The sequence below is a fragment of the Ischnura elegans genome, chromosome 3, assembly GCF_921293095.1.
Source record: "Ischnura elegans chromosome 3, ioIscEleg1.1, whole genome shotgun sequence".
Classification (NCBI taxonomy): Eukaryota; Metazoa; Arthropoda; class Insecta; order Odonata; family Coenagrionidae; genus Ischnura; species Ischnura elegans.
Window position 1 is genome coordinate 5,882,830 of NC_060248.1, and position 27,634 is coordinate 5,910,463.

At 38.7% G+C, this 27,634-nt stretch overlaps 2 protein-coding genes across 5 annotated transcripts in view; one reads left to right on the forward strand and one right to left on the reverse strand.

Moving 5' to 3' along the window:
* LOC124155372 (reticulon-4-interacting protein 1 homolog, mitochondrial-like) overlaps positions 1-18,131 on the forward strand; it is a 62,845-nt gene extending 44,714 nt beyond the window's left edge. For all 3 annotated transcript variants that reach the window (XM_046529132.1, XM_046529131.1, XM_046529133.1), the window contains one exon: positions 17,883-18,131. In XM_046529132.1, the coding sequence (XP_046385088.1) occupies positions 17,883-17,905 (23 nt within the window). In that variant the 3' untranslated portion in view covers positions 17,906-18,131. The remainder of the gene's footprint in view (positions 1-17,882) is intronic.
* Positions 99-27,634, reverse strand: LOC124155374 (eukaryotic translation initiation factor 2 subunit 1). Of its 2 annotated transcripts, none has more exons than XM_046529138.1 (6): positions 27,543-27,634; positions 27,110-27,432; positions 26,809-27,037; positions 16,184-16,416; positions 15,368-15,483; positions 99-410 (listed from the first exon to the last, which is right to left on the reverse strand). In XM_046529138.1, exons 2-6 carry the CDS (start codon positions 27,345-27,347, stop codon positions 216-218), a joined length of 1,011 nt encoding a protein of 336 aa, XP_046385094.1. In that variant the 5' UTR covers positions 27,348-27,432; positions 27,543-27,634; the 3' UTR covers positions 99-215. The 2 variants fall into 2 exon arrangements, with proteins under 2 accessions (XP_046385094.1, XP_046385093.1); XM_046529137.1 differs by having other exon boundaries at positions 27,110-27,383; positions 27,513-27,623.

Genomic DNA, 27,634 nt, shown 5'->3' on the forward strand with positions numbered 1-27,634 from the left:
ATAAATTTCCCTCCCAAAGAAGAAAGAACAGTAAAAAAAGAGAGCTTGGTTCCTTTGATTCCCAAGACGAGACAAAGACATGAAAGGAATGCTAAGTCTTCAGACACAGGAGTTTATTCTTATAAAACTTTACATAAACACAAATGTAGGTCGTGAGGAGACACCACAAGGCAGAATGCAACAGCTGGGACGAGATCCTCCGAGATGGCACCACCTCACTCCTCCCCACTCTTCTTTCCCTCTTCCTCGTCATTCTCGTCATCCTCATCCTCCTCGCCATCCCCTCCCACCTCTCCCGAGAACTCGGCTTCCTCTTCGTCGTCATCACCAGCAACCTCGGCATTCTCCGCTTCGGCACGCTCCATCTGCCGAGCCAGTTCCGCCTCATCTGTGGCAGTCACCACTTTGGGCTGCAATGAGAACGAGACAACATCATCCAGGAGGAGGAATGTCTTGCCACCTGGGCACGCACTCACTTTCTTATGCCGACAAGTGAAAGCAATATTTGCCAAAAAAAGTGACTGGAGGATATGGTGAAAGAGAAAAAAATGATAAGAAAGTTAATGATTTGAAGCCATTTCAGAATTCAGACAATAATAATAATATTATTACTATGCATAGTATTCTGCCAATAAAGGTAGGTTTCCATGGAGTACTAAAGAAACAGAGTCTGGGAGCCTCCCTTTCCTTCCAGCACTGCCTTCTTCAATTCACTGTAAGTCCTACTCCCTTTCAATCTATCTAAAAATCCTATTCTCTTCCTTCCCCTCCCTCGTTTCCCTAATATCCTACCCTCTCACACCATTTTCAACATCCCCTCCCCGATAAGCACTAACTCCATCCATACCTTCTGTCTCCTCCGTATCTCATCTAAAAGCTGCCTCTCCTCACCCAACATTTCCAGCACTTCGTCGTTTCTCCTTCTCTCTGTCCACTTCACCTTCTCCATACCCACATCTCAAATGCCTCCAATCTTCTCTCGTTCTCCTTCCTTAGGGTCCACGTTTCTGAATCGTAAAGCACCTTTCTGCATCCTTCCATCTTTAGCCTTAATTCTATACGTGGTTTACCTTCTTTTGCTGCCCGATAATGACTTGACTTTGGCATACAAAGAGCCTACCTCTCCTTCCTTCTGAAACTTTTCCATTTCCTCACGCTGTTTTTTCCACCAAGCCTTCCTTGCCCTTTTAGTTTAACTCCGTAATTGATTATTTAGTTCCCTATACTTTCTTTTGCCCTGCTCAGTGTCCACGTTCTTCCACTTCCTTCTCTCCTCCATTTCTTTTACCATTGCGTCCGAAATCCATGGCTTCTTTATCATTCTACTGTAGCCAATTGACTTCTCCGCCGCTTTGACTATTCCCGTTTTAATAGTATCCAACACTTCCTCCACAGTATGCATATTTCCAATCTCCCAGATACTTTTTTTCCACTAGTTCCTAATATTCTCTCCTCATAGTCCCTTTAAGAGCTTCTACATTCCATTTCCTTGCCTTCCTAACTTTCATGAGTCTTTTGAATCTTATGTTGCATTTCATGAGCACCAGGTTATAGTCTGAATCCATATCCATGGTAGGGAAGCTGAAACCTGTCTTACATAATGTAGTCTATCTGATATCTCCCCGCACCCCCTGGACTTTTCCACTTATACCTCCGCCTTTTAAGATGATTGAGCGTGTTTTTGATGAATAGTTTGTTTCTCCTGCAAAATTGTGAAACTTTCTCTCACCTGTCATTCTGCATTCTTAGTCCAAAATCTCCTATTTCGTGTTCATCCCTCCCCGACTGAGGTGTTCGAGTCCCCCATCACTACTAGATTTTTCTTACCCGGGGTTTCTCTAATTACTTGCTCGAGCTGCTCATACAGCTCAACTTCTTCTCCCTCTGAACTATGATCTGTGCAGAACTGTGTGTGGCAGATGGAGTAATGAGATGCTGTCCCCTTGGTGCCTTTCTTTAAGAGCTGGCTAATGCTGACACTTGATTTCTATCAACCCTTACCTCATGGTGCAAATGACCTCAGATGTCAATTACCTTCCCTTAATAACATTCCATTAATAATCCGGAACCCATTAGACCTGGGATATTCCAAAAATTAAGATTTTTTTCTAGCATTGATGCATAGTAATTCGACGATACTGATTCATAACTTGAATAGAATTCAAGTTATGAATCAGTATCGTCATAGCTGTTTGTTAGTGTCGTTCCTCTTTGATCTAAAAATATTGCAGCAAATACAAAAATATTTCATCGCATCTCCACAAGTGGGAAACGTAGGTTTGTTTAACGCCGACGAGGCACCAAATAAGGGACAAGTCGTATCACTGCACATCCTTTCTTTACCTTCTACCATCTTTCGATTTATATTATCAAAGATGAGCACCGTCCTAGCAGCACACGCAGAATCAATTTCGCTGCAATTGGGGCGTGGGGAGGGGAGGAGGGGCATGTGGGGATGGGAGGAAAGAGTGGCCTGCCAAGACAACGAAAACAATGGAAGACGTTCGACACACTCCTTTCAAAATGAGTCACCTCGTGCATTGTCTTAGCACTAGACCTGAAATAATCACTTGTTTCCTATGGCAAGTGAAGGCAGAACCATGAACATTAGAAATTAAAGGATGGCACTCTCCACACTAGGCCATAATAATTTGGCTGAAGCCGACTTTGGTGCGGTGCCACTGGTGTATGTGAGGATACTAGCAGATCAATTCAATGGAAACGAACAGAGTAACGTAATATTTTAACTATCAACTGAAGAAAATAACTGCTAGCTAAGACCTAAGTAATGGCTGTGTTAGATGGACAAGGTTGTTACTTTTATGTGGAATAATGATATGAAAGAGATACATTGATATAAATAGAACACCAAACCCACAGCAAAGTACCTGAACTTTGCGGCAATTTGCAGTGGGCACACCTGAAAGATTTCCCCTTTGTTTCCACTCAGCATTACTAACATTTACTTCTCAAAGGAGAGGCAGGGGGGAAGGAGAAGCGTGCTCCCTCTGTCTTTCACGGAGCAAGGCTAAGGGCAAGGGATGAACATGTCCAATCTTGCGTGAGACGTCATTGCATTCTAAGTGAAGGCGGGCAAGCAATGGGCTGTATTCTGTTAGCATTTCCAATCCATCTCTTGTTATTTTTTATAATCTTAGGAGTTTTGCCTTAAATGTTTAGACCTATGAGTTTGGATACATAATTAAATTGCACTTTCGACAAATTAATAGAGGCTAATTCATTTCAAGTGTTCCATTGGAACTGTACAACACACATTAATTTTCATTAATCTACTGATTCTGACACAACTCTTTTACATCAGGGCAAGTGTTCAGAAGATAATATGGGCTAAGACAGGGGTCTTCAATTCACTAGACCACGGGGGCCACATTCCAAGTTCCGAATCCGGATCCGGCCCACGGACTGTATTTTGGAGACCCATGGGCTAAGGGATAGGTAAAATGAGAATAAAACATTCACGAACAATTTTGTTTAAATGCTCTCGCAGGAGTATTGCAATAGAATTGCAGCCGTGGAAAATTTTAAGGCAAAACACGACAAGCACATAGCATGAACCTTCCCAAGAGCTTGGACAACAATCGGGGCAATCTCAGCGCCGCAGGATAATAACCACGTCGTAGATTTAATGGAACCACACTCGGCCCTCCATCAGCCAATGCCTCTGCCGTTCTTTTTCCTTTCCGAGACCCCACAGGAAAATATGAAAACATCAAGTTACAGGGGAAAATGGAAACGTGTTTCATCCCTACCCCGTCTCACCAACTGACCTCGATCGGTCTCCCAGTTTCTGGAGGCCAAATGCTAGGTGAGTCATCTACTGAGCCCGAAGATATCTCGGTAGCTTTCAATAATTGTATGACACGCACGGTGTTCAAAAAAAGAAAGAAATCTAACGCGATGCATATCTGACAGAATTTAAGTTTTTTAAGCTCTAATTGTTTGACACAAAGATTTATGGTTACAACAAGGCTACTAATATTCAAAATAGTCCAAACAGGACAATTTCGGAAGAAACAAGCGTAGCATAAGCGCATTCAAACAAGACGAGACGGACTGGAAACTTTAGGCAACGCAAACTGCGTATATCACATTGCTGCACCTTCGCCCCTTCGCTTTGAAGGCAACGACGTCACATGCGAGATCGGACGTGTTCTTCCCGTGCTCCTTCGCTCATAGCCTCGTAGCTTGAAATACGGAGGGGAGGGAGCGCACTCCTTCCCCTCCGTATTTCGTTGCTTGCTTCGAAGATGGAGGGATCGCGCTCCTTCCCCTGGACCTCTCCTTCCGCGCTCTTCACTTAGAAGCATTTCTGATTTCTTCCATCCACAATTTAGTCCAACAATGAACACACTCGTTTGAATTTTTTAAAGCGCAGGTTTTGACACCAATATAATTTTCAGTTGCAATAATCCTCATATTAGAGTCTGAAGATGATTTTTGGAAAATCAGATCCTCAGCGTAATGGAAATTACTCGGCAAGACAGATATTGACTATTAACCAGGTATGTCCTTCAAAAATACGCGTTTCTCTACGTTTGATAACCGATTACTATATGCAGTATAAATGCCGCCAGATGCCCCCTCGTGGCAGTAAATTTAGCGTGCCCTCCGGAGCGAAAAACCCAGCGCGATCTTCCATGTTCACCTCTGGGGTACCGACGTAATGGCGCAATGCTTACAAGAAAAGCAAAAAGGAGCATTTTGAAAATACGTCACTAAGGGAGAAACTCCCCTGCCTGCCACTTGTTTTTGACCCAGGGTTTCAGATGACTGACTCACGCTGAAAACCAAGGCCACTCAGTTCCCCTTAGACTTGCGACCGGTGAAGGGGAGGGGGGGAAGATAAGAAGTTTGTGTAAGAGGCGCACCCTCATTTTCGGCTGCAATTTCTTGGAAAAAAGGTGCGCCTCTTACACGCGCTTATACGGTAATTCTGTTTATTAGAAGGGAGGACATTTCCATTGAGGTTCATTCTAAAGAGGTTTGATTACATGTCATTTTGCATTAAATTTGACAGTATTTACTCATGTTTTGAAATAACCATGATTGGATTATGAACCTAGAATCAGTGCCCTATTGGTTACATAAACACTGTCGATTGAAGGAAAATCTTGTTTGTTGTGAAGCAAATGGTTTCTTTTTGTCTGAAATTTATGTCCAATGACAGACCTTTGGCCTTTTCTCCCCAAAGAAGGAAATTTGCTGATAGTGCTAATATATTTTATTAAATGCATTAAATATTGTTTCCATTCTTGTACTCCACCCTCTGTTGCTTTCCTCCTAATTTTTAGCTTCATTTTTTTTTTCATTTGAGAGGTGAAAGTAAGCATAACCATTGCTGGGTGACCTCTAGAGGGGCCTTCCGTTCTCTCCCTGCATTTTGCTGAATAGTTTTAGTCCCTTTTCTTGGTATTTTTTTAATTAGGAGAATAAATTGTACTTCTCATATCACATTCTCTGTGATCACTAAATTTTCAGCATTTATAGCCTTGCATTCTTATCAAGTTTTTGATTCATAGATCTTGTTCATTTTGTTGTTTAAATTTGAAATGAGAGTGGAAAAGAAGTCCTGTTTTTTTGTGCCGAAAGTTAACACTATTTATTGCTGTTGGAGGCCTACTGCAGAAAAATAACTGAAGGTAGGGATGTGAGAGAATTACGTTTTGATCTCGAGTCAAGTCGAGTTGTATTTTCTGAACCAGGCAATATGATAATGAATGCACCTAAATATGTACCATACAAGCGTGTGTAAGATGGACACCTTTTTTCTCAGATATTGCAGCTGAAAATGGGGGTTTGTCTCTTACACAAACTTCTTATATTCTTCCCTCTTCTTTAGCAGTCGCAAGGCCAAGGGGAACTGAGAGTCCTTGGTTTTCAGCGTGAGTCAATCATCTGAAACCCTAGGTCAAAAACAAGCGGCAGGCAGGGGAGTTTCTCCCTTAGTGACGTAATTTTAAAATGCTCCGGTTGGCTTTTCTTACTTGTAAGCATCGTGGTACCTCAGAGGTGAAAATGGAAAAGAATGTGTGGGGTTTCTCGCTCTGGAAGGGGCGCAAAATATACTGCCATGAGTGGGCATCCCACGGCATTTATACTGCAAATAGTAATCGCATATCAAAGGTAGAGAAACATGTAGTTTGCAGGACAATACCTGGTTAATAGTCAACATCTGTCTTCCCGAATAGTTTCCATTACGCTAAGGACCTGATTTTTCAAAAATCATCTTCAGACGCTATTATGAGGATTATTGTAACTGAAAATTATATTGGTGTCAAAACCTGTGGTTTAATAAATTCAAATGACTATACATTTTTGGACTAAATGGTGGTTAGAAGAAATCAGAAATGCTTATAAGTGAAGAGCTCTGAAGGAAAGGTCGAGGGGAAGGAGCGTGCTCCCTCTGTCTTTCAAGCAACGAGGCTACGAGAGAAGGGGCAAGGGAAGAACACGTCTGATCTTGCATGTAACCTTGCTGCCTTCAAAGTGAAGGGGCGAAGGCACAGCAATGTGATATAAGCTGTTTGCATTGCCCGAAGCTTACAGTGCGTCTCGTCTTGTTTCAATGTGCTCATGCTACGCTTGTTTCCACTGAAATGGTCCTGTTTGGACTATGTTGAATATTAGTAGCCTTGTTGTGACTATAAATCTTATGGTCAGTATATTAGAGCTTAAAAAACTTAAATGCTGTCAGATATGCATCGCGTTAGGTCTCATTCTTTTTTGAACCTCGTGCGTGTCATACATTCATACAATTCCTGAAAGCTATCGAGATATCTTTGAGCTCAGTAGGTGACATTTGGCCTCCAGAAACTGGGAGAATTGAAGCTGGTAGACTGAAAAAGGTCAGTTGGTGAGACGGGGTAGGGATGATACACATTTCCATTGTTCCTGTGTAACTTGATATTTTCCTTTGAGGCAAGTGATTTATGGTCTGTGGGGTCTCGAAAAGGAAAAAGAAATGTCAGAGGCATTGGCTGATGGAGGTCAGGAGTGTGGTTCAGTGAAATCTACAACGTGGTTAATATTTTACGGCGTTGAGATTCCCCCAATTATTGTTCAATTTCTTAGGAAGGTTCATGCTACGTGCCTGTCGTGTTTTGACTTAAAATTTTCCATGGCTGCAATTCTATTGCAATACCCGTACGAGAGCATTTAACCAAAATTTTTGTGAGTAGGACAAGCATCGTAGAGCAACGGCGTATGCGAAGAGAGGATCGGAACTCTTTCTACTCCCTCTTATGCCGCTATTACCGCTAATTAATATTGAAAGAGAAAAGTTCGATAACTGTCGAAATTCCAGGCAAACGTCTGCAACACCGTGCGATAGTATTAAAAAAAATGCCGCAAATTCTTGTTTCTTCATAGCTCCGATGCTCAAAATAGGGGTGCGCCTCTTACACAGGCTTATACGGTAAGTCCGATTTTCCTTCCTTTAAAATCATCCATTTTCACCTCTAGAATGAAACTCTTTACTGTGAAAAATTCTGTTGAACAAAAAAGAAACCTTTTTTCAATTTTCTATCCTTTGGAAGAAATTAATGGAACATATTTAAGCATTTGAGTTCACTAATCAGTAGAGGCAAAGATTATCGGTGAATAAAAACTGTGAATTTCGTCATAAAAATCTGTCAATTTCGGTTTAAAATTGCGTCATAAAATTGCAATTTCGTCATAAAAAAAATAGTTTCGTCACAAAAATTCACTCGTCACAAATATTCTTTTTTATTCCAAGAACAATAATTTCACCAATAAAAATGCTTATTAGCATCTTAAATATATTTTTAATGGTAAAAACCTTGATAAAGAAGGGTCAAAGCAAATGCTAAAGGAATAAGTTGAGCATTTGTTAGATACACATACCATAAACACTCTTTGCTATGTATGTATTTCAACCGCATACCGCTAGACAAATGCGGGAGTTGTATAGATGGGGAATATTTTTGATTGGTCTAAATTTCACTTTCTCATTGGCCTGCATGATGTAAAAAACTTATAGTTTTCACTTAACACATTGATAACAAAAGTCTTTAAGGTCTTACACAAAAAATATAATATCAACACATGCAAGTATGTGTTTATCTATTATCTATAATTTTTTTTAATATGCCCTCTGAAATTATTCACACTCTAGAATTTAAAATTGGCTGAAACCTTATTTTACTGGAATTGAGATCCATTGGTCAAACTTGACTTTAATTCTACATTTTTTGGAAGTTTAGTGGTTATTTTATTTATATTTCCATGCATGGAAAATCCTATTTCTGCATCTACATCTGCCACAGGTATCCACAGGGTTTTCACACAATTTTCTACAAAATGGGAAAAATCATTTTAAAGGGCCAGCATTCGTGGAAGTACTGAAAATGCTTTTCCTTCTTCCTGAACTGATCCAACAGAATCCTTCACAGCAGAATAGCCAAAAAGTTCTTGAGTTTCTGTTAATGATTATATGAGGACATTAGCAACAAGTGTGCTTAAGTCCATCACATCAGTTGTCAATATACACCTTTAGTTAAATAATCTTCCCATGGCTGTAATAATGTTCCTCCCTGGGTCACTGTATACAAGGAATGACAATTTGATATCAGTCTTTATGCCTATTTGCTTCAGGACCTCACCCATGGAAAGTTTCACAGATTTTTTGAGACTATTAAGTGAAGATTCATTTTCTTTTCCAAACTGTGCATTGCTGACTAGGGTAAAGGAATTCAATAAATTAAGGTTGAGTCAGTTCTTAAATTTTTTAGATTCTCGGTACCGTTCTGGTTCTCCCCCATCAGTTCTCGATACTCGATTCCAAGGATGAACTCTATTTAAATTTGCCATTAATTCAGGTAATTAAACAGCCACAAGAAGTGAACGAAAATAATTCCACAAAAGATGTTAATTAGTAGGAAAGCTCTGTAAAAAAAACTCAAGATCGCCTCCATAATTTTATTTACCAAGTAAAAAAGTTAAATAACACAGTCAAGAATGCATGATCGACCAATATGTCTCATTACATCAGGCAGCCCCTGGTTCTTCCTCCAGGTTTTTTTTTGTAACTACAATAAAACCTCTATGTAGTGAACCTCTTTACATTGTAAACCTCCATACTTCGTACCAACCCTCTGGTCCCGTCAGATTTACATGTAAATATATAGGCAATATTTCATAAATTTTCCGCGACTTGAAATAAATCAAATACAGTTTCGCAATTATTTTATTCCCACATTTCCCGGTGTAGCACTTTCTTACTACCACCTTGGTAATTTTTCGATGCTTTCGTGAGCGATCGTAGTTAAAAATTTATTGCGCTTAGCGACAGTCATATGTCTTGCCTGCGTATTTTTGCCGCGAAATCTGACTCTTCCATCGAGAGTCCGGGACCTCAATTTCTAGCAATACTGAACAAAAATCAATCCATGCACGACAGTGTTAGGTGAAGGAGACAGCTAATTAGCTGATACGCAGTAGGGTAATGAAATTTTTTACCGTCGCCGCCGCATTCTGAAGTAGTTCGCCCAGCATTCTCATCGGAAAATAACGTCCTTTCGCAGACCTAGCGTTTCTGTGTGCTCTCAACAGAGTTTTTCTTCGGAACGCTACGTGCATTGTATTTTAGAGAGAGGGAATTCAACAAAATTTTCAAAATTACGCTCAATTTTTTGTCTATTTTTTGTAGTAGTCACGTGTTTATTTATTTGTTTACAATCTTTAACAAGTCACATATTATAAGAAAGATAAATCAATTCTAAAAGATATAATAAGGAGTATTTTCAATTATTTGCCATAAAATATGAAAATTACTTAATTAATCATAGGCTGATGATGGATTCAAGAAATAAAAGAAGGCGTCTGCTTGACATTACCACATAATTAGCAATTTTCCTAGCCATCAACGAGGACAGGCAGAAGGCAGTGACCTTTGGAATACCATCATTCACCCTCACATCTATTGTAAACAACCGAGGAAAAACAGAAGAAACTGTATATCTAGGCTGCACAAATAAAAAAACTCAGGCAGTTAAATATGAGGATGAAGAAATTATGTTTAGAAATACATATAAAACTATTGTTCTTTCCTCCGAACACTATTAGTAAATTGCAACCCTTAGACCAGGGAATTATTTCTTAGGTCAAAAGGCATTAACGAAAATAGCTAATGATTTGTTTGTAGTGAAAATGGCATTCAAAAATGCTTGTGGAATTGAAAACATTATTTCGAAAGAGAGAGAAAGAAGAGAGAAAAATTTTTTAAGCAAACCCATTAACTACCGTATATCTCCGAATATAGTCCCCCCCCCCAATTTTGAGACCTCAGTTTTGGGAAAAATTTTAAAATGTAAAGGAAGGCAATTTTTCTGTGGTTAGCAAGTTAAGATTCTAGATTCGATAAAAACTATTATTTTCTGTGAAGATTAAGAACAAATCTGTTCACATATTTTCCATCACAACAAAATAACTATACCTAAAACATGTTGTGATCCATTGCATGTATCAGTAATTTATAGTTCCTTAACCAGATGTAATGAAGAAATGAGAAATTTTTTTAAGTATCCAAGGCTATTGTATTTTTTAAACCTTCACAAATTATTAATATTTTTGATTTCCAAATGACTACAGACAATGTCAATATATAAGCTTTAACTTAAAGCCCATAAACAGTATTGCATTTGGCCCTGAAACTTCCTTAGATCCAGTGTAACACACCCATCAACTCATCACAAATGCAAGTGACCTGAAGAATTTAGGAAATCTAAATAAAATTGTGTTAAATAAATTATAAATATTATAAAAATATTGCTATCAAATGCCTGCTAAGCAAAACAATTAAACTACAGGACTTACAAATATCAAAGTAATAAAATTAAGAAATAAACTTTTTCCAACAAACATTAAAACTGAAAAAAAATTATATCAATTTTCAATGCCTCGTCGCGAATCATTGCATAAGTTACACAAAGAGCTTCTGCTCTGCATTTGCGCACAAATTCGACGATATTTTCCTCTAATTCTTTGAATCTGCCGCGTCGAGACCCCCGAAATGACTTCCGCGATGTATTAGCGCTTTGCTAGCGCTGTAAATACTATGATTTACGGTGTATTCTGCAACGGCTATTTTTAAATTGGCATCGAAACTCCGTCTTTGAAGGCCTCTAATCTGCGGCAGGATTGATCCTCATCTTTCTACTTGATCCATCACCTCACTGTTGAACGTAAAATTATTTTTAATAAAGAAAATATCGCGGAAATAATTGCGAAACGTTATGCGACGTAATTTATCGATCCTATTTACCCTGACGAATTGAAGATATTCCTCAATAAATTGATTACACTTTCGATGCTGAGTCGCTGTATTTCGATCAAATGCAGTAATGCCGGCGCTTCTGGTTTAAAGTCGTCGATTATTGCGCCTTTTCAGAAACAAATGCATCACCTATTGCGCATTCTTGTTCTGTGAAAGCGGCAGTGGTTGTAAACACGAACCGCACGGACGTATAGTAGCTACGGACGCAATGAAATGCTAAATCGTCACGAAAGGTTCACTTTATCTGTTTATTTTTCGCAATTATTTAAATCGTGTAGTTATTAAATGAGCGACGGGTACATATACTATTGATTCAATTCTAGTGTTCGATTAATGTAATGATAGTGTGTGTTTAGTTTTCATTTTAATTATTTACTGTTTTGCGTCATTAAGTGATCAGTGTCGATTGAATTATTCTAACAATACTTTTCCAAGAAAAATTAGCGGCTACCCGATGGATTCCGTGAAAACGCATATTTGATATGCTATTTGAATCGGAATAATCGTATCTGTACAACATTTGTGGTAAAAATTGTCTTAATTTCCGGTAAAACGTGGCAGTATTTACTAATATCTCCGATTATAATCCTCATAAATATACTCAAATAGAAAGACTACGAGAACATTAGCCATTATGCCGTTATTTATTACTTTATGGTCACCTTTAGTATGCTAAATTGGATTACACTCGATTATAGTCCCCCCCCCTTACTTTTCCGCGGCCATTTTTGGAAAAAAAGGGGGGACTATATTCGGAGATATACGGTAATTTATTTTCTAAAAAGGCCTCTTGAACAATTTACTTTTACCTTTGTGTAATCATTAAATGGTAAATATATGTTCACTTATGCATACCTATATGTTTAAATATATTAATATAATGGCTTAAAAGACAGTAGCACCATTCATTTCCCAAGGATATGAAAAAAATGGTGCCTACCACTAAAACCTCTCCATAGTGAACCTCCATACATCGAAATGACCAAATTTTGATCCCCTCCATTACGATGTAAAGAGGTTTTACTGTATTAAGTCAGATCTAAATACATTCTGTGATGTAGCTAGCTTAAATTGTTACTTTAATTGAAAACTGATTTGCATGCTTCACTGCCACAGTTCTTATAACCTCAACAATAAACTGCTCAACATGCCGGTACAGCGACAACATTCATAAACTGATGTGAGCGGACATGAATAGGGTAGTTTCCTTCATCAAAGAAAACGAAAGGCATCAATTGCGATTCGTTACCCACCATTAGTGTATTCATAATATAAAAATTATTTGGTTTTTCAAATATCGGTTTAGACGAATGGCAAGGGTCAAATTTTATCCTCATTTGAAAAAGTCCAGATTGGCGCCCATGCGATCCCGCTCCACGTGACGTCACAGGGACTTAGTTTCTACACGAGAGGATAGGAGTTATACATCGTCTGAGGTTACCAATGCATGCATGAGGCACAGAGCTCAGGGAAACATGTCTTAATAATCACCTATTAAAACTGGCTAAGGTCGGAAAGTTTTCTTCGTTTGATAAGGTATTAATAAACCTTTTTTAAGCCAAGCGCTACCAGCCAGCAAGGTACTCAGCTACCCGCTAGCATCCTGCGTCCTATCAGTGCTCAGAGCCTCGATCAAGGTCACCTCACGAGGCGGGAGGGGGAACCAGAAATGCATCGCACGGACTTTTTCCCATCATTCCTACTTACGCGTAGCGTTTTCGCGCGCTTGAAAATTTTCACTTTTCGTTTAGTCGTGAAAAATAGATATCGTCATTAAAAAATGTAAATGCGTGAAACACGTACTTCAGGAGTAATAATCTTTCGATTAAGGCATTAAAAAAATAATAGGAAACCACCCTATTACGCAAAATTGTAATACGGTGTTGCGTTCAGCAGGATAACCACACTTTTCAACGCCTTGCATAGGTTTATCAACTTACGAATAGGCTCTCGAAATGCATCTTGCTCGTATATCGCAGAATTGCTGTATATACACATGAATCAATCTTAACACCACTCTCAGACGAAACGATTTTCCGCTGGGGCCGTTCACGGCACAGCACACGACGTTGCAGAAAGTCGTTTCGTCTGAAAGCCGCCCGAATTTCACGTGAACGGTGACCGGTGAAAAGTCGTTTCGTCTGAAAGCGGCGTCAATGTATCATAGCCTTTATTTCACGCCGTAGACGGAGCATCGCCGGGCCGGATTGAAATGGGCGCCTTGCCATCAATGCAACGATGTTATGCGACTCGTTTGAAGACATCCATAGACCTATAGTAGGTTGAAAGAACATCACCGTGCCGTGGCCGGCGGCAGGCAAAAAGTCAGCTTGTTTGAAAGCGGCATATGTGGCAGCGGCTACAGAATGTTACAATGTTGGCGCGAGCGACTAATTGACGACCTCTTAAATGCGCGTGCTAGGGAGCAACTCTCAAAAGAAAAAAAATATTGACGCCATGCAATCGGAAAGTAAAACATGCGTTTTCAAATCTTTTTTTTCCTTCACTTTTTGGCCTTGAATACGCTGCGAACCATTTCGGATTTGGGCGCCAAATTCAAATCCTCGCAACAGTTCCGAGCCGGTTCCAAAGCACCGACTTTATGCGATCGGTTCTTCATACCGGTTTTTTAAGAAAACTTACATTAACGGGTTATTTTTTTACCGGCCATGGTGGAAAATATCGCGCCAAATTCGCAGAAAAAGTGCAACTTTGGAAATTTTGCGTTATATTTCGTGCTTCGCAAAAATTCGGTGCCTCTACTAATCATGTCTAGTCATGTGATTGGAGATACATATAGGTAGTAATGCTTGCAAAATAAGTTTATAGAAGCCTTTCTCATTTAAATGCATATTGCATATTACTCTGATCGCAAAGCCCAGATTTTTTTCTGACAATTGGATCGCAAATACATGAATTTAAATTGAATAAATATTGGATAATAATTGTTCCCAACGTGGCATTACTTTCAAATCCTGTTTCTTTGCCTAAATAAGACATCCCTATGCAACCGTTGGTCCATAACTGACAATTGATTCAGATTGCATTATTTATATCAAATAACATTGTCAACAAGAAACAAAGGTTTTTGCGGAAATCTCTACCCACATTTAAGGATGCAAAACTACTCTGAGCGCCAACATCTTGTATTGTGTTAATTACTTTATAATTCTACAGATTCGAAGTTACGCTGAACAATAAGATAAAAAAATAAGAAAAAAAGATGGTTCATCAGAATGTGCTTCACACTATATTCTCGAGATCCTTAACATTTTACGTATTTTTTTGTTGTGTGAGTATCTCAAGAATGCCATGGAAAAGAAATCACTTCACCTTCGAGCAGAAAATTGCCATTTTAAAAATAATGATGATGACGGAATGAAGAAAATGGATATTGCCAAGAAAAATGGGTTGTAGTCGCAACTTATAACTAAGTTGATGAAGCAGCTTTAAAATTTATTTTTGGAAATTATGAGTTTGAATATTCCCTTAACTGGCCCTATTAAATGCCACACAGTCAGGCAGTTGAACGTGATCGATCTTAAGTGAAGACGGGTCCTCGGCATCGCAAGGCTAGCTTGAAATATTTTGCATCAGCCACCACATTCTACGCAATGGAATATCAATTGAAGAGCTATCTGAAATGAGGCATATGCCATCACTGCAAATGCAGACAGACTGCAACAATACAAACTTAATGTAAATAAACAGGGCATGTGCATTAATGTGTCACATCACGTCATGGTTGTCAGTCTTTCATTGATTTTATGATCTTGTTATTGCTAATAAGATACAATAAAGTTATATTATTAGAAATAAAATTATTTTTCTCGAAGCAAAATATTATCATGGTCCCAAGTAGTTTAATTTTAGTTTGTTCCATTGATGATATTTAGGAGACTGATCTTATCTGGAGTTGGATGGAACCCAGAAATCCATGGCGATGACTCCACCCTCCCCCCCTCCAACAGTCGACGCGAGTGAAAGAGAGAGATGAGGAGTCAATTTGCCCTTGAATGTCCAGCTTGAGAGAAGGGAGGCAAAAATACTCACAGCCATCTGGATCGTAAAGACTCCTCCCATTGACGTGATCGTCTCCTGGATTTTCTCAATAGCATTATTCAGAGCCTTCAATCCGTCCTGCTTCTCAGGTGTGGATGTGGTCATCACTGAGAAGAGATATGAGAAATCAGTCCATTGATAAATACAAAAAATATTTTTCCCTCCCCCATTTTGAAGAATTAGAAATAAACAACCTCACATGTTGTTTAGGAAGGTGTATCCACTCATTGGAGGTCCTGGAGCTAAATATTACACACATTAAAGAAATATGATACATAAAATGGTGGCTCATTGCAATTAAGGGAAAATTTCATTTTAGGCTATTTATAGTTTCTGCAGATTTCTTCAGTGTTTGGTTTAGAAAAAGAAATAGCACTATCCGTGCATATGTTCCCAATTGGGAAACTTAACTATAACTACCCTTATGCTGGTGAGAATTAACCATAGGAAAAGCATGGATTCCATAATAAATAAACCTGACATAAACATAAATTACAGAAAAAGAAAATGTTGGCCTCGTGCACCGTTGCATCAATCCCGTTATTTCCAAAAATATGCAAATTGTTGACTAATCATAATTCTTTACTCTCCAATAAAAATTGCTTCATCCAGAAGTTCACAAAAATACTTGAGGCTAACGAAGAAGAAAATATTTCAGGAAAGGCATATTTTGAAGAAAGGGCGAACAAAGCTATGGACAAGCAACTTTATTATGGCAAGGGATGCCAAAATATTGCACATAAGAATGGGATATTTCGTGCACCTAGGGAAGAGAGGGATTGGCACGGCTATGGATGGGGAGCATACCGTAGAGGGGGGGAGCAATCAGGTTGATCCGAATGGGCATGTCCTCGGTGGACGTCGCAAGACCCGCTCTGAGGGCAGCCTTGACAGCATCAATGCCCTCGTAGCCATAGCACGCCACCTCTACATCAGCTCGGATCTTCACCGCTTGCGAAGTCAGCTTCTGCTTGATATTCGCCAAGAGAACTTCCTTTGTATGCTCGTCCAAACCACATTCGTCCAAAACAGATGGGTCTCTGAAATCAACATTATTGCCATCAAAATACAAAAGAAGCTTAAAATAAGTCATATCTGAAGAATTCTCTCACAAGCCTCAACATCACCACCTACTTTTTCTCTTAACCTCCCATTCCAAAGTCGCCCACATCAATACAAACATTCAAAAGGGAAATGCAACAAGTATTCCATGCATCACTACGTATGCCTCATAAAATAATCTTCTTTTTAGACTGGCTTAGACTACACAAGTAATTAAGAACAAATCTCTTTAAGAGCAACATGGATAACATTAACTTACAACCACAATATTTTCCACGTCTGGTAGAATTGAAAAAATACAGATATTTTACCGAACGAATACGTGTAGGAGTCTTTATTACCCCATACACTAAAGCACTGTAACATAAATTTCCATTAAAGTCCATTTCCAACAACTTCCCCATAGCTGGTAGTGGAACCATAATCCTTTGGCTTAACGGACAAAAAATGACCAACACATCAGCATACATGAATCTCTTAAGATGAGAAGCATCATACTTTTCACAGGAATACATAAGGAAATTTTCACATTATTGTCATCAAAATTTGAGTGCATCCTATACTGGTTGCTTGTTCATAACAGAGAATTATGGTATTTATCGAGATTGAACTTACTACACCATACAAATTGACACCATAGTTCTATTCAATCAGAATAAACGAAGAGAAGAATTGCAATTGCTTTCCTTGCAATTTTCCAAGCTAGACAAAAACTGAATGCTATTTTACAGAGAACAAATCCATCCTAAAACAACCATCTGCCCACGTGTCCGACTCATGGCCTAAGGGGGTTAATAACAATCACAAAAGGCATGGAGGGGGAACCAGTTTCTCTCCCTGAGACACTTTTGAGGATTTTTAAGGGGGGCATCCAAAGACTTCACCCAGGAGATTTCCCCATCTGATCATACACGACGCATTTTGAAAATCACATCAGTGAATCTTAAACAGCTTACTGGCAAAGGCCAGTTTCTAGAAAAAATTCACTGGATGAAAAAGTAAATTCAAGGCACTGGAGCATTTGTAAAAAAATTAGGTAATTTGATATCACCATCTATCATTGATTCTTCATTGGAAGAACAGCCAAGTGTCAAAAACCCACTGCATTGAAATCGAGTTGTTTCTTCTTTGCATTGATGTCTTTCTTTCCCCAAGTTAACTTCCCCATTCCATTTTTTATTCCAAGACGTCTTCTTCCGTGCTTCACAGTTTGACTTAACATAGAAGAGAAGCGCATGAAACAAGGGACACACTGCACGTCCTGAAAATTTCACCCCAATTCAAACACTACTAAACTCCATGCTATTTTTCCTTTAAATTAGCCACGTTCTGCAGTAACTTTTTCCATAGACACTGTTCATTGATTCCTATGGTTCTTTAAGGGCTAATTTTCTTTTTAACCAGCCTAAAAGAGGGACTAAGGCTTATTTTATTATCATTGCAGGTGCATGGCTGTTAAAGGAGTAACCACTCACACAAGATCCATCCCCGGATGAAGTTGATCAGCATTTCTTCGAATTGAAGGACCAGCTAAACTGTGCTACACATGTGTAGTAGGCTTCTGTATCTTAGGAATTTTACTCTGTAAGTCTTACATTCTTTAGAAAACTGCCAAGAAATAATAAAACCCTACAGTTTTATAACATGAAATATAAAATGAAAGGGATAAAATGAAATGCACTTCATAAATGTGTACTGGTGGTATCATTATCTTGAGATTATATTAACTCGTATGAGTCAAAATACTTTATGGAAATGGCAAACATTACATCAAATTAGCTTGCAAGACAATGAAGCCACATAATACGTACTTCATCTCGCTCTTGACCATCATATTACGCTAGGCCGGGCTACCTGAAGCTGCGCTGTGATATACAATGATAGACATGAAAAGGTGTGGCCCTCATTCTTTAACCCATTTACGGCCAAAGGTGCGAAAACGCACCATTTTTTAATAAGTTCGTGAAAAAATATCCACTACGTTATTTAATAGTTTTTCCATAGTAAATTATTTATTAGATGATGAACTTATTTTTAAAAGCATTTTCTTTAAGAATTTAGGCGTGATTATTTAATAATAATTTTTCAAGTTTACTTAATTTCTTGCTCATCGAGAGCTATCAACTTAATATTTTTTTACGAGTGCACAAAGAATATTTATGAATCCTAATACTAGTATTTTAATTGTACTAATAATGCTTAATTACTCAGATTTTTAAAAATCTAATAATATATTTAGAGATGTACAATTTTGACACTTGAATATAATGGTGCGTTTTCGCACCTTTGGCGTTTGGGGGTATGGTGGATTAGGACTGAGGCACCGTACCGAGAGACAAATGTAGCAAACCTTGGTCACTAATATTGTACGCCGCCCTGTAATTATTCGATGAATCAATTTAATCACTGTTGGGTTTTAAATACCTTAAAATGTACTTTCTTATCTTATTGATCTCACAGCTGTCGTCTTCTTAAATGTGGCTTCATTTAGTCATTGCGTACTAATGAGCAACTCGATTCTCCGCCACGAGGCCTATCGGTTTTCAACTGTGTGTAATGTGAAGTTTCTCAAACAGCGCTGGCCATTCAGAAACGGATCACTGCTACGTATAATTCAATGGATCTTACCTTCGAACACTAGAAGAAAGCTTCGAGAAGTTAGTCTCATTGGTCTATACGCATTCGTTAGGTATGACGGGTGATCCTACGGCTTCAATATCAACGTTTCAGGCAACGTAGGAGTGAAAACAATTATCTTTTACATTTCACCAAATTTTCCGAGACTACTGTAGATGGATAATAAAAGAAGGTGTATTTCCACCCAAGATATCTTGACCACTTTAGATGAAAACCCTGGATTCTGTGGATGACGCCACGGATGTTGTCTAAATACCACCAGACGTTAAAAACTTGACTGATGAAGAAGATATCGATGATGACATTTGAACTGCGAAGCCGATTAACAATGACATCGCGGTAACGTTGGAAACACATCAAGGCGATGGTATAGTGGAGCACCGGCTGAGTGCGCAAGAAGAAGAAGGAAAGCCATCAGTATGCCAAAAAAGATATCCGTCGTCTGATAAAAGGGAATAATTTTCGAAAATGGAAAAAGGATATTGATGCTAAGTTTTTGTGTCGTCCAATTTCTAAAGAGAAGGAATATGACGAATAAATAAGACGTGAATTTGGAGGCATGTCTCCATCTGACATTTATCTCTTGTTTCTTGATGACGAGGTTAGGAGGAAATCGTATATTTTTCAAAAAAGTATGTTACTGATAGCAATAGGCATCAGTTACAATTAGTATTGCAGACATGAAAAGTTTATTGAGATTTTGATTCTCTCTAGGTATCATGTGCTTCCGCAGCAGGACTTGTACTTGTCTAAAGATATTATAAAGATAAATGGTTGAATTAGTTCGTCAAACTATGAGTAGAAAGAGATAAAGGAAAATTTTTTGACACCTTTTTTCTCGACAAATCGGACAAATTTGCAAATCTGAGACCAATATTTACAATGTTGAATGCTAATTTTGCAGTTGGGAATGTTTTCTCAAAACCTTTCTATAGATGAGCAAATGGTTCCGTATTTTGGACGCCACTCAGCGAAAATGTTGATGTAAAATAAACTGGTTTGATTGGGGCTAAAATTATGGTGCCTTTGCTCTTCAGATGGTTACCTCATCAAATTGTTTTCGTATGGAGGGGCTAAATAAATCAAATCCTCATGGAATGAAGGTAGGATTTGTAGCTATCGTTGTTTCACATTTCTTGGAAATAATTCCCGTTATTACTCAGCATCGGTTATTTTTTGACAATTTCTCTTATACATGTTCCTTGTACCAAACACTGAAGGAAAGGCGATCCTTTGCAACTTGAACCACTCGGGAAAATAGAACTGGAAAGTGCCCGCTTGAAGACTCTACAGCTCTTGGAAAAAACCTCGAGGCTCAATTGTTTATGCTTTTGACGAGGAATCTAAATTGTTCGCGGTCAAATGGAATGAATCCTCTGTTGCATTGCGACCAGAAATCATAACCAATTTACCATTTGAAAGAAACTATTCCCCAGCTTCTAGTCATTGGGGATTGCAATAATACCAAAGGTGGAGAATATATCACGATAATACAAACGCGATTCATAGATTCAAAATCAGAGAGAAAACGTGGTGGTGTCCATTGTTTACCAATTTACTGGAAAGTATGTTTACTTATTCATGGAAAATCTATAGGAGGGCTAGTGGGCTCAAAATGTCTCCAATTGATTCCTCAAAGATCATATGGTGCACTAACGTCAATCAAAGGTGACCGATTCAGTATTGGCAATCACTAAGAAATACATGCAGAAGGACCATCAAATCCGAAAAAAGACAAACCTTCTCGTAATTCTTTACTAGCAGACAATAAAGAAGATAATGCAGGTCATATTATCGAGAAAAAGGTATCACAGAAAAGGTGCAGGTAATGTAATACGCACAATTCATACTTTTGGATAAAATGTAATGTGCCCTAATATCCCAATAATTTTCATGGATAAAAGGGTTATATTATAGTATGAACGGTTACTTAATGATTTTAAATACTAATTTATGCGCTTCTATGTGTTTCAAAATTAAATAATGGAAAATAAAAAAATTTAGTTTTTCACGATATGTTAAACGAAGTACCCACATTCCGCCAAAGGTGCGAAAACGCACCATTATTTTTCTGGTATAAATAAATTTTTTAGAGCCTCAAATTTTTCTAAATTTCTTTTCTAGTATCTATTAAGACTAAATATGATGATAAATTTAAAAATTTCTACCGAATATTAGCCTTGGCCGTTAATGGGTTAAACCTGTCAATTATTCAGGATAAATATTCACATTATTGATGATGAAATCAACTTATAATGCTATGAAAAAAAAACTTAATTGTACTAAAAGATGCATAGGTTTTTCTAAAACTGGGACAAATAGTCTACTGGCATCACGTAAATGTATGTATGTATCGTTTACTGGAATCTGACGTCACGCTCAGCCAACATGGCGATGGGTCGTTTGGAGCGCAAGATTACTATACAATTTTCAAAGTGGAATTTTACAAATAATGCGCAGGTTAGAGAAGAACTGCTTTCACTGTAATTTTCAGTGCGGAGGATATTTTTTTATCGCATAATCATGCATTTTCAGTGGAATCCCCCATTGGAATGTTTAGAGCCTTCAATGTGATTGGTTGATGGTTTCACAAGGGACTGGTAGCAAACAAGAAGAGCATCAATTATTAATTTCATTAACTCAGTGAGTACAACAGTTATTATTCATTAAGGCATTGAGATAGTTCCATTTCTAGTGGTACTGGAAATCTCTCATACAAGAGCGTATCATCATCTTTCACTCAATCAAGTTCCCTAAAAAGTGGGCTGAAGAATTATGATGAGCAAGTGCTAAATACATGCATCCAAGTCACGACTGATGGTGTGGTATTCAGAGGTGGCAACTGACTAGAGAGACCATTAGTGGCTCTCTGAGGAGGGTCCAGCAAAGAAACAGAGGTGGTAGAACGGTGCTACATAGTGCTGGCAGTAAGATTCTCATGGTCCCAGAATTACTGACTCCAACCACTATGACTTGTTCAATGACCACACAAGTAAGGGAATACCCTGCAAGTTCTTTTATAATCTACCATTTTCACTTGTGTTGACTGCTGCGGCATTAAAGAGCGGAGCCTAAAATTCATTTTCCAGAGAGCAAAAACAGGGATACCAGTACAGAGAGGAGCCAAGGTTGGAGCGGAGAAATTGTGTGAATGGCATCCACATACCCTCTCCAAAAACCATCTCTGTACAACAGTGCACCTCTCCAGATCGATCAAGTGTGACTGCACTACAAGCCATTATGGCAAACCACGAGGCCTCAAGTCAGTTGCTCTCATTCAACCACCACCACCACCCCCTTTACTCTCTTAATTGACCAGGAGGTTGCCTTGGATACGCAAGGGGAGAGCTAACCCCAGACTTATGCACTGGTGTGTGATGAGACAAATTCTGGCCAGGGGGTCCAGTTCCTTTCCCTGAGCTGCACAAGACGATTTTGCTTCAAGGCTTCAGCCTCTGATCAGGGCCCAGCCACCAGCACCCTCAGAAAACTCTGAAGTTTCTTCCGTTCTCGCAGTATCCAAGATAGCTCGAAGTTCACATTTCACCTCTCAACAGTTCAATGGAGCAAAGCTTCAGCAGTGGTCATTCAAGAGGAGGACGAGCGGTTAGTCCACGAAGGATCGTTGGACTGCACAAAGTTTGATAACGATGGCTCACCTCATTTGTTTGGTGTGGTGGAAAATGTCATAGCCTCCACGAAACCAGAGAGCATCAAATGCCACTCATGAGCTCCACTAAGAAACATAGAACTCATCCCAAAGGTTCAATTCTGCTCCACTCCAGAGGGAAGTGTTGGATTTCACTCAACCACTTTGGTACTCTATACACCAAATCAGTCGAGGGATGCTGCTCTGCTTTGATTCTGTGATGCATATGAAGAGTATTACAATCCTGAGATAGGTCTGCATCCCAACCCTATTTCCCCTTGCTCCCCTCTTCATCTGCTTCCAGTGCTTGCTCTTAAACTGCTTTCCCTTCAATTTTTCCCTCCATTACAAAACCCACGTGAACTCCCTCATCACGTGGCCTTTACATGCTCTTCTTTGGACGCAAGGACTCTTCCCTCACCTATTCTTTAGGATACAGTCCAACCTCAGTCATCCGACCATGCAATAATCCAACACTGCCACTAATCCAGCCTCTCGAGCTGATCACCTCCCATCAGCTACAATTATGTCATTAGTTTTGATAGAATTTTTTCAATACGTGGAGGGAATTTCACCCACTGCACTCAAGAGGAGACATTGTGAGCAACACCATTTCATACCAAAATTAATATGGTAAAAATAATTTTGATAATTGTATGTTTGTAGTACATTTATAGTACAAAGAAATTTTCAATAATCCTGCCAAATAGCAGTTGCATAGGTGTCAAATCATTGAGATCCCATAGTACACTCCAGTACTTTAAAAAAATTACACATTTTTTTATTACACTGGAGGTCACTGGACCATAAATTTGGAGATTCATGAACTGTTAGAATGTATCTTTTCAGTAACACTGAAAAAAAAACAGAAATTTTAAAGAAAAAGCAACAGGATATGATGAAAGAAACCCACTCAATTTTTCCTACACTATCTCTACCAGTCTTTTTTCACAAGCATTTTAAATTTGGTCGAAACTGTGGCTTTTCAACAAATGAGGTCTCCAAATGGAAATAATGTCCCATCTCAGTCCCATCCAAATTTTGTAATAATTTCAACATATACTCAGGGACACTGGAAATTCTATTAACTCCTTTCATAGGATTTTAGAAAATATTACATAAAAACCATTGTTTCCATATATGTAACATGAAACTTTCACCAAAGGCGATATGTTAATCAATCTAATTTTTTCCCTAATCTGATAAAGATATGACCCACCACCAGTAAAAATAAAATTCATGGGTTTTTGCTAGCTTTGTTGTTATAAAAATGTTGATGAACACAAAAAATTTGCTTTGTACTCCCTACATTTTTTTACACTCCAGTAGTCTGTGCCTCAAATGTGAAGAAATACTTTTAAAACTGTTGTATACCGAAAGGCAGAACATAGATTGATATTTGACATAAGTGGCTAGGCCTTAGTCTCCAATTAGGGTTTAATGTAGAAACTTAGGTGTTTGCAATGGAAGGTGTCCATTATAGCTGTGGCCGGTGGGTTGCAGAGCCTCATGCCCACCCCATCCCACCAACTGACCTTTTACAGTCTACCAGCTTCAATTCTCCCTCTTTCTGGTGGCCAAATACTAAGTGAGTCACCTACTGGACCCAAAGATGTCTCAATAGCTTTTCGCAATTGGATGACATGCTTGAGGTTCAATAAAGAATGAGACCAAACACGATGCATTTCTGACCGTACATATTTACGTTTTTAAGCTTCAATTGATTGATACAGAGCTTTCTAGAAACAACAAGGCTATTCCAATATTCAACCTAGTCCTAAGAGCACAATTTTCAAAGAAACATGCGTAGCATGAGCACACTCAAAAAAGACGTACTGGAAACGGCGACCGCATATCTCACACACCTCCCCTACCTTCGCTTTGAAGGTGATGATGTCACGTGCAAGATCGGACGTGTTCGTTCCTTTCTCCCTTGTAGCTTTAAAGACAGTGGGAGCAAGCTCCTTTACTTGTTTCTGCTGCCCACCCTTCCCTCTCACTGAGTGGTAGTCTCGTTCTATTCCCACACCTCGAGACACATGACTTCAATGTTGTTCTAATCATTGTTAATTGTGTTGCCTCTGTTCCAATTTCATTTAATGATTTACTGATAATTATGTCTATCATAGCGTGGATACCTTTTTATTGAGAGAAAGTGCATTCAATGTAAGCGATGCGCATGCACTGTGCCTGGAAACTATCGCAAGGAAAGTGCAAAATCCACCTTACCACTATTGAAGCATCTGCAAGTAAAACACTAGTCAGTACATATGCGATGAGAAAGTGACAAAATTTGGGCAACACGTGTGTGAGGAAAATTTGAATTTAGTCGATATACATATTATCCCAATACTGAAACCTATTTTCATTTCCAAACACAAACCATGTAACCGTTTAAATACTGAACATGTAAAGATATTACAATTAAAAAAAAAATAACTTGAAAGCCCATAAATATGATAGAATGGAATGAAAGAAAAATGAAAGGTTCAGTGATATGAAAATGAAAGGAAGTAGCAGCAGCTGGGTGCATTACGAAATGGAAGACAAGAACGTGAGGAGTAAGATACATACATTGTCTAACCCTGACCAGCCTTTACCATAATAAGCTAAACGAGGTAACCTCAATTGAATACAGAAAGTTTTGGAGATACTGACTTTATCTTTAATTCCTGGCATAAAGTGAGAATACTCTTTATTTTGGTGAAATGACTTCAGTAAAAAAGTTTCAGTGAATTTAGTCCAGTTCTTGTACGTTTTGATTGCCGAAGAAAGCTGTAATAACAGCGTAACAAGTCGGAATCAATATGTTTGATATGCAGTGGAAGTTTTTGGATAATTTTGCAAATATATCAAGCCGACATATAAGTTTTGTTGAGTTTTCGAATTTTTAACCAGTACATTAGTCGGTTGAAAAATTGGCCGAAAGATTCACTGAAATACAGCATGATTCGGTGGTCGAAGATATTTCTCATAACATTTCTCTCTATTGGAAATGTATTAAGCTTTCGTTTTTAACATCACACGGGCAGACCTTTGCTGACAAAACCACTCGAATGGTGCAGATTCCATTTGTGGATGTTCCCCTTGCCACAAATATTTTTGGCTGCAATGTGTTCCTAGTCTGTTCACTTCTGCAGGAATTGTATCTTTCTTTAATGTTGTGAACTACGTAAATGACGAGATACCAAACCGCCTGATGATATGATGCACTTGTGCAAACCACCTAACACTACTACGCCCCTGAGACTGAGTACACTGCACCCCTCCACGCGAGTAAACTCCACCCCTTACGCACATCCCAGGTCTCCCTTGCCGTGTGATTGGGCACATCCAGTCGACGGGATGGAAGGAGTTTATCGATTGCTCTCTTCTGCAGAATGCTGAGGCCCCATCAATCATCCCTCTGCCCTGGATCGTGCTCAAAGGGTCGGGGGCATTGAGTTCACCCCTCTATACAGTCTAGGGAGAGAATTTTTTCCGAACTCCATTACAGCTCATTTGAAGAGGGACAATGTTATGGCTGCATTTCTCATGGATGTTATAACTCCTACAACCCCTATTCCTACTTGGAATGGCCACGTCCAGGCATGTTCTTTTGGCCGTTGTATGAAATGAGAACGCTTCATAACATATGGCCATCAATTCTCCCTCTCTTACATTGCAGTAAATGCTCTTCGCTTAACTTCAAGAAACAAACCAAACCTAAGGAATAGGAACCCAATTCATCTAGATTTATTCAATTCGTGCATCATATGTGTAAGACTTTTTCAATTGTCGCCATCCAAAATATAAGAATTAGTAATTCGTTAGAGGGAGTCAATTATCAGAAGAATTGGAGTAAGTAACGAATGGTAACGAAATATTTTCCTTGCCTTGAATCTCAAGATAATATAGCCATACGATACGAACAAAAACAGTTGCCAACAATATCTATGAAAGACATTAAACAGCACCAGGAACATATAAATGTAAATTACCCTTAAGACTACTTTTTCCCAATAGAAATTTCCAAAAACGATTTCACTATCGTAAAAACGGTGAGAAAGTATGTAGTCAATGGCTACATTCATTCAATACTTACAACACGGCCTGTTTAAAAAAGTCGTATGCAGAGGCCTTTTTCTTCATTTTCTTTTCAAAGAGCCAAGCAGTCTGGTCGTAAAGTTTCTCCAGTTGTTCATCACTCTCGAATTCTAAGAGCTCGGCTACATGTCTCAGTATGGAGTGAACAGCTTTTGCCTTGGCATAACGTTCAGTACACTTTTCGACATCTTCTGGGGACACTCGGCGTTTACTTAAATCAATGTAGCCTACGGCAAAAGGAAGTACTGTTAGTAATGAACAGCCGATAGAAAGTAGTGTACAAAAAGCTTACTACAAACCTTTTTCTCGGTCGACCCTAATAACAACAACTGGCTCCGTCTTCCCCACCCTAATTAACTTATTTATTGATCGTATGCGACGCCGGGACAACTCTGAGAGCAATATCATTCCCTCGATATTGTTGTACTCCAATAAATGCACATATGCCCCCATTTCTGCAATGCTCCTAACATTCACCATGACCACATCTTCGACTTCTGGATATTTGTCTTTGTAAAATCTGCAGGAGATCGGCATTTTAAAGCTGAGTGAAGAATCAGCAAACAATAATTCCTGTAAACATCAGACCCACAGGCTCTTAAACACTACCATTTATTGGCATCTGTATGAAAAATAACCACGAAAAAACACAAAATTGTTATTGCAAGAGTTGATAATTGAATAAACTTTCATCTGACTTACACAAAATGTATTACTTCAAATAAATTTAACCTTAATCACACGTAATCCATGTGGTGACAACTCTGCCGGAACTTATCGACAGTCATTCAACAGAACTTCAGGAAACTTGCCGAAGATGTCGT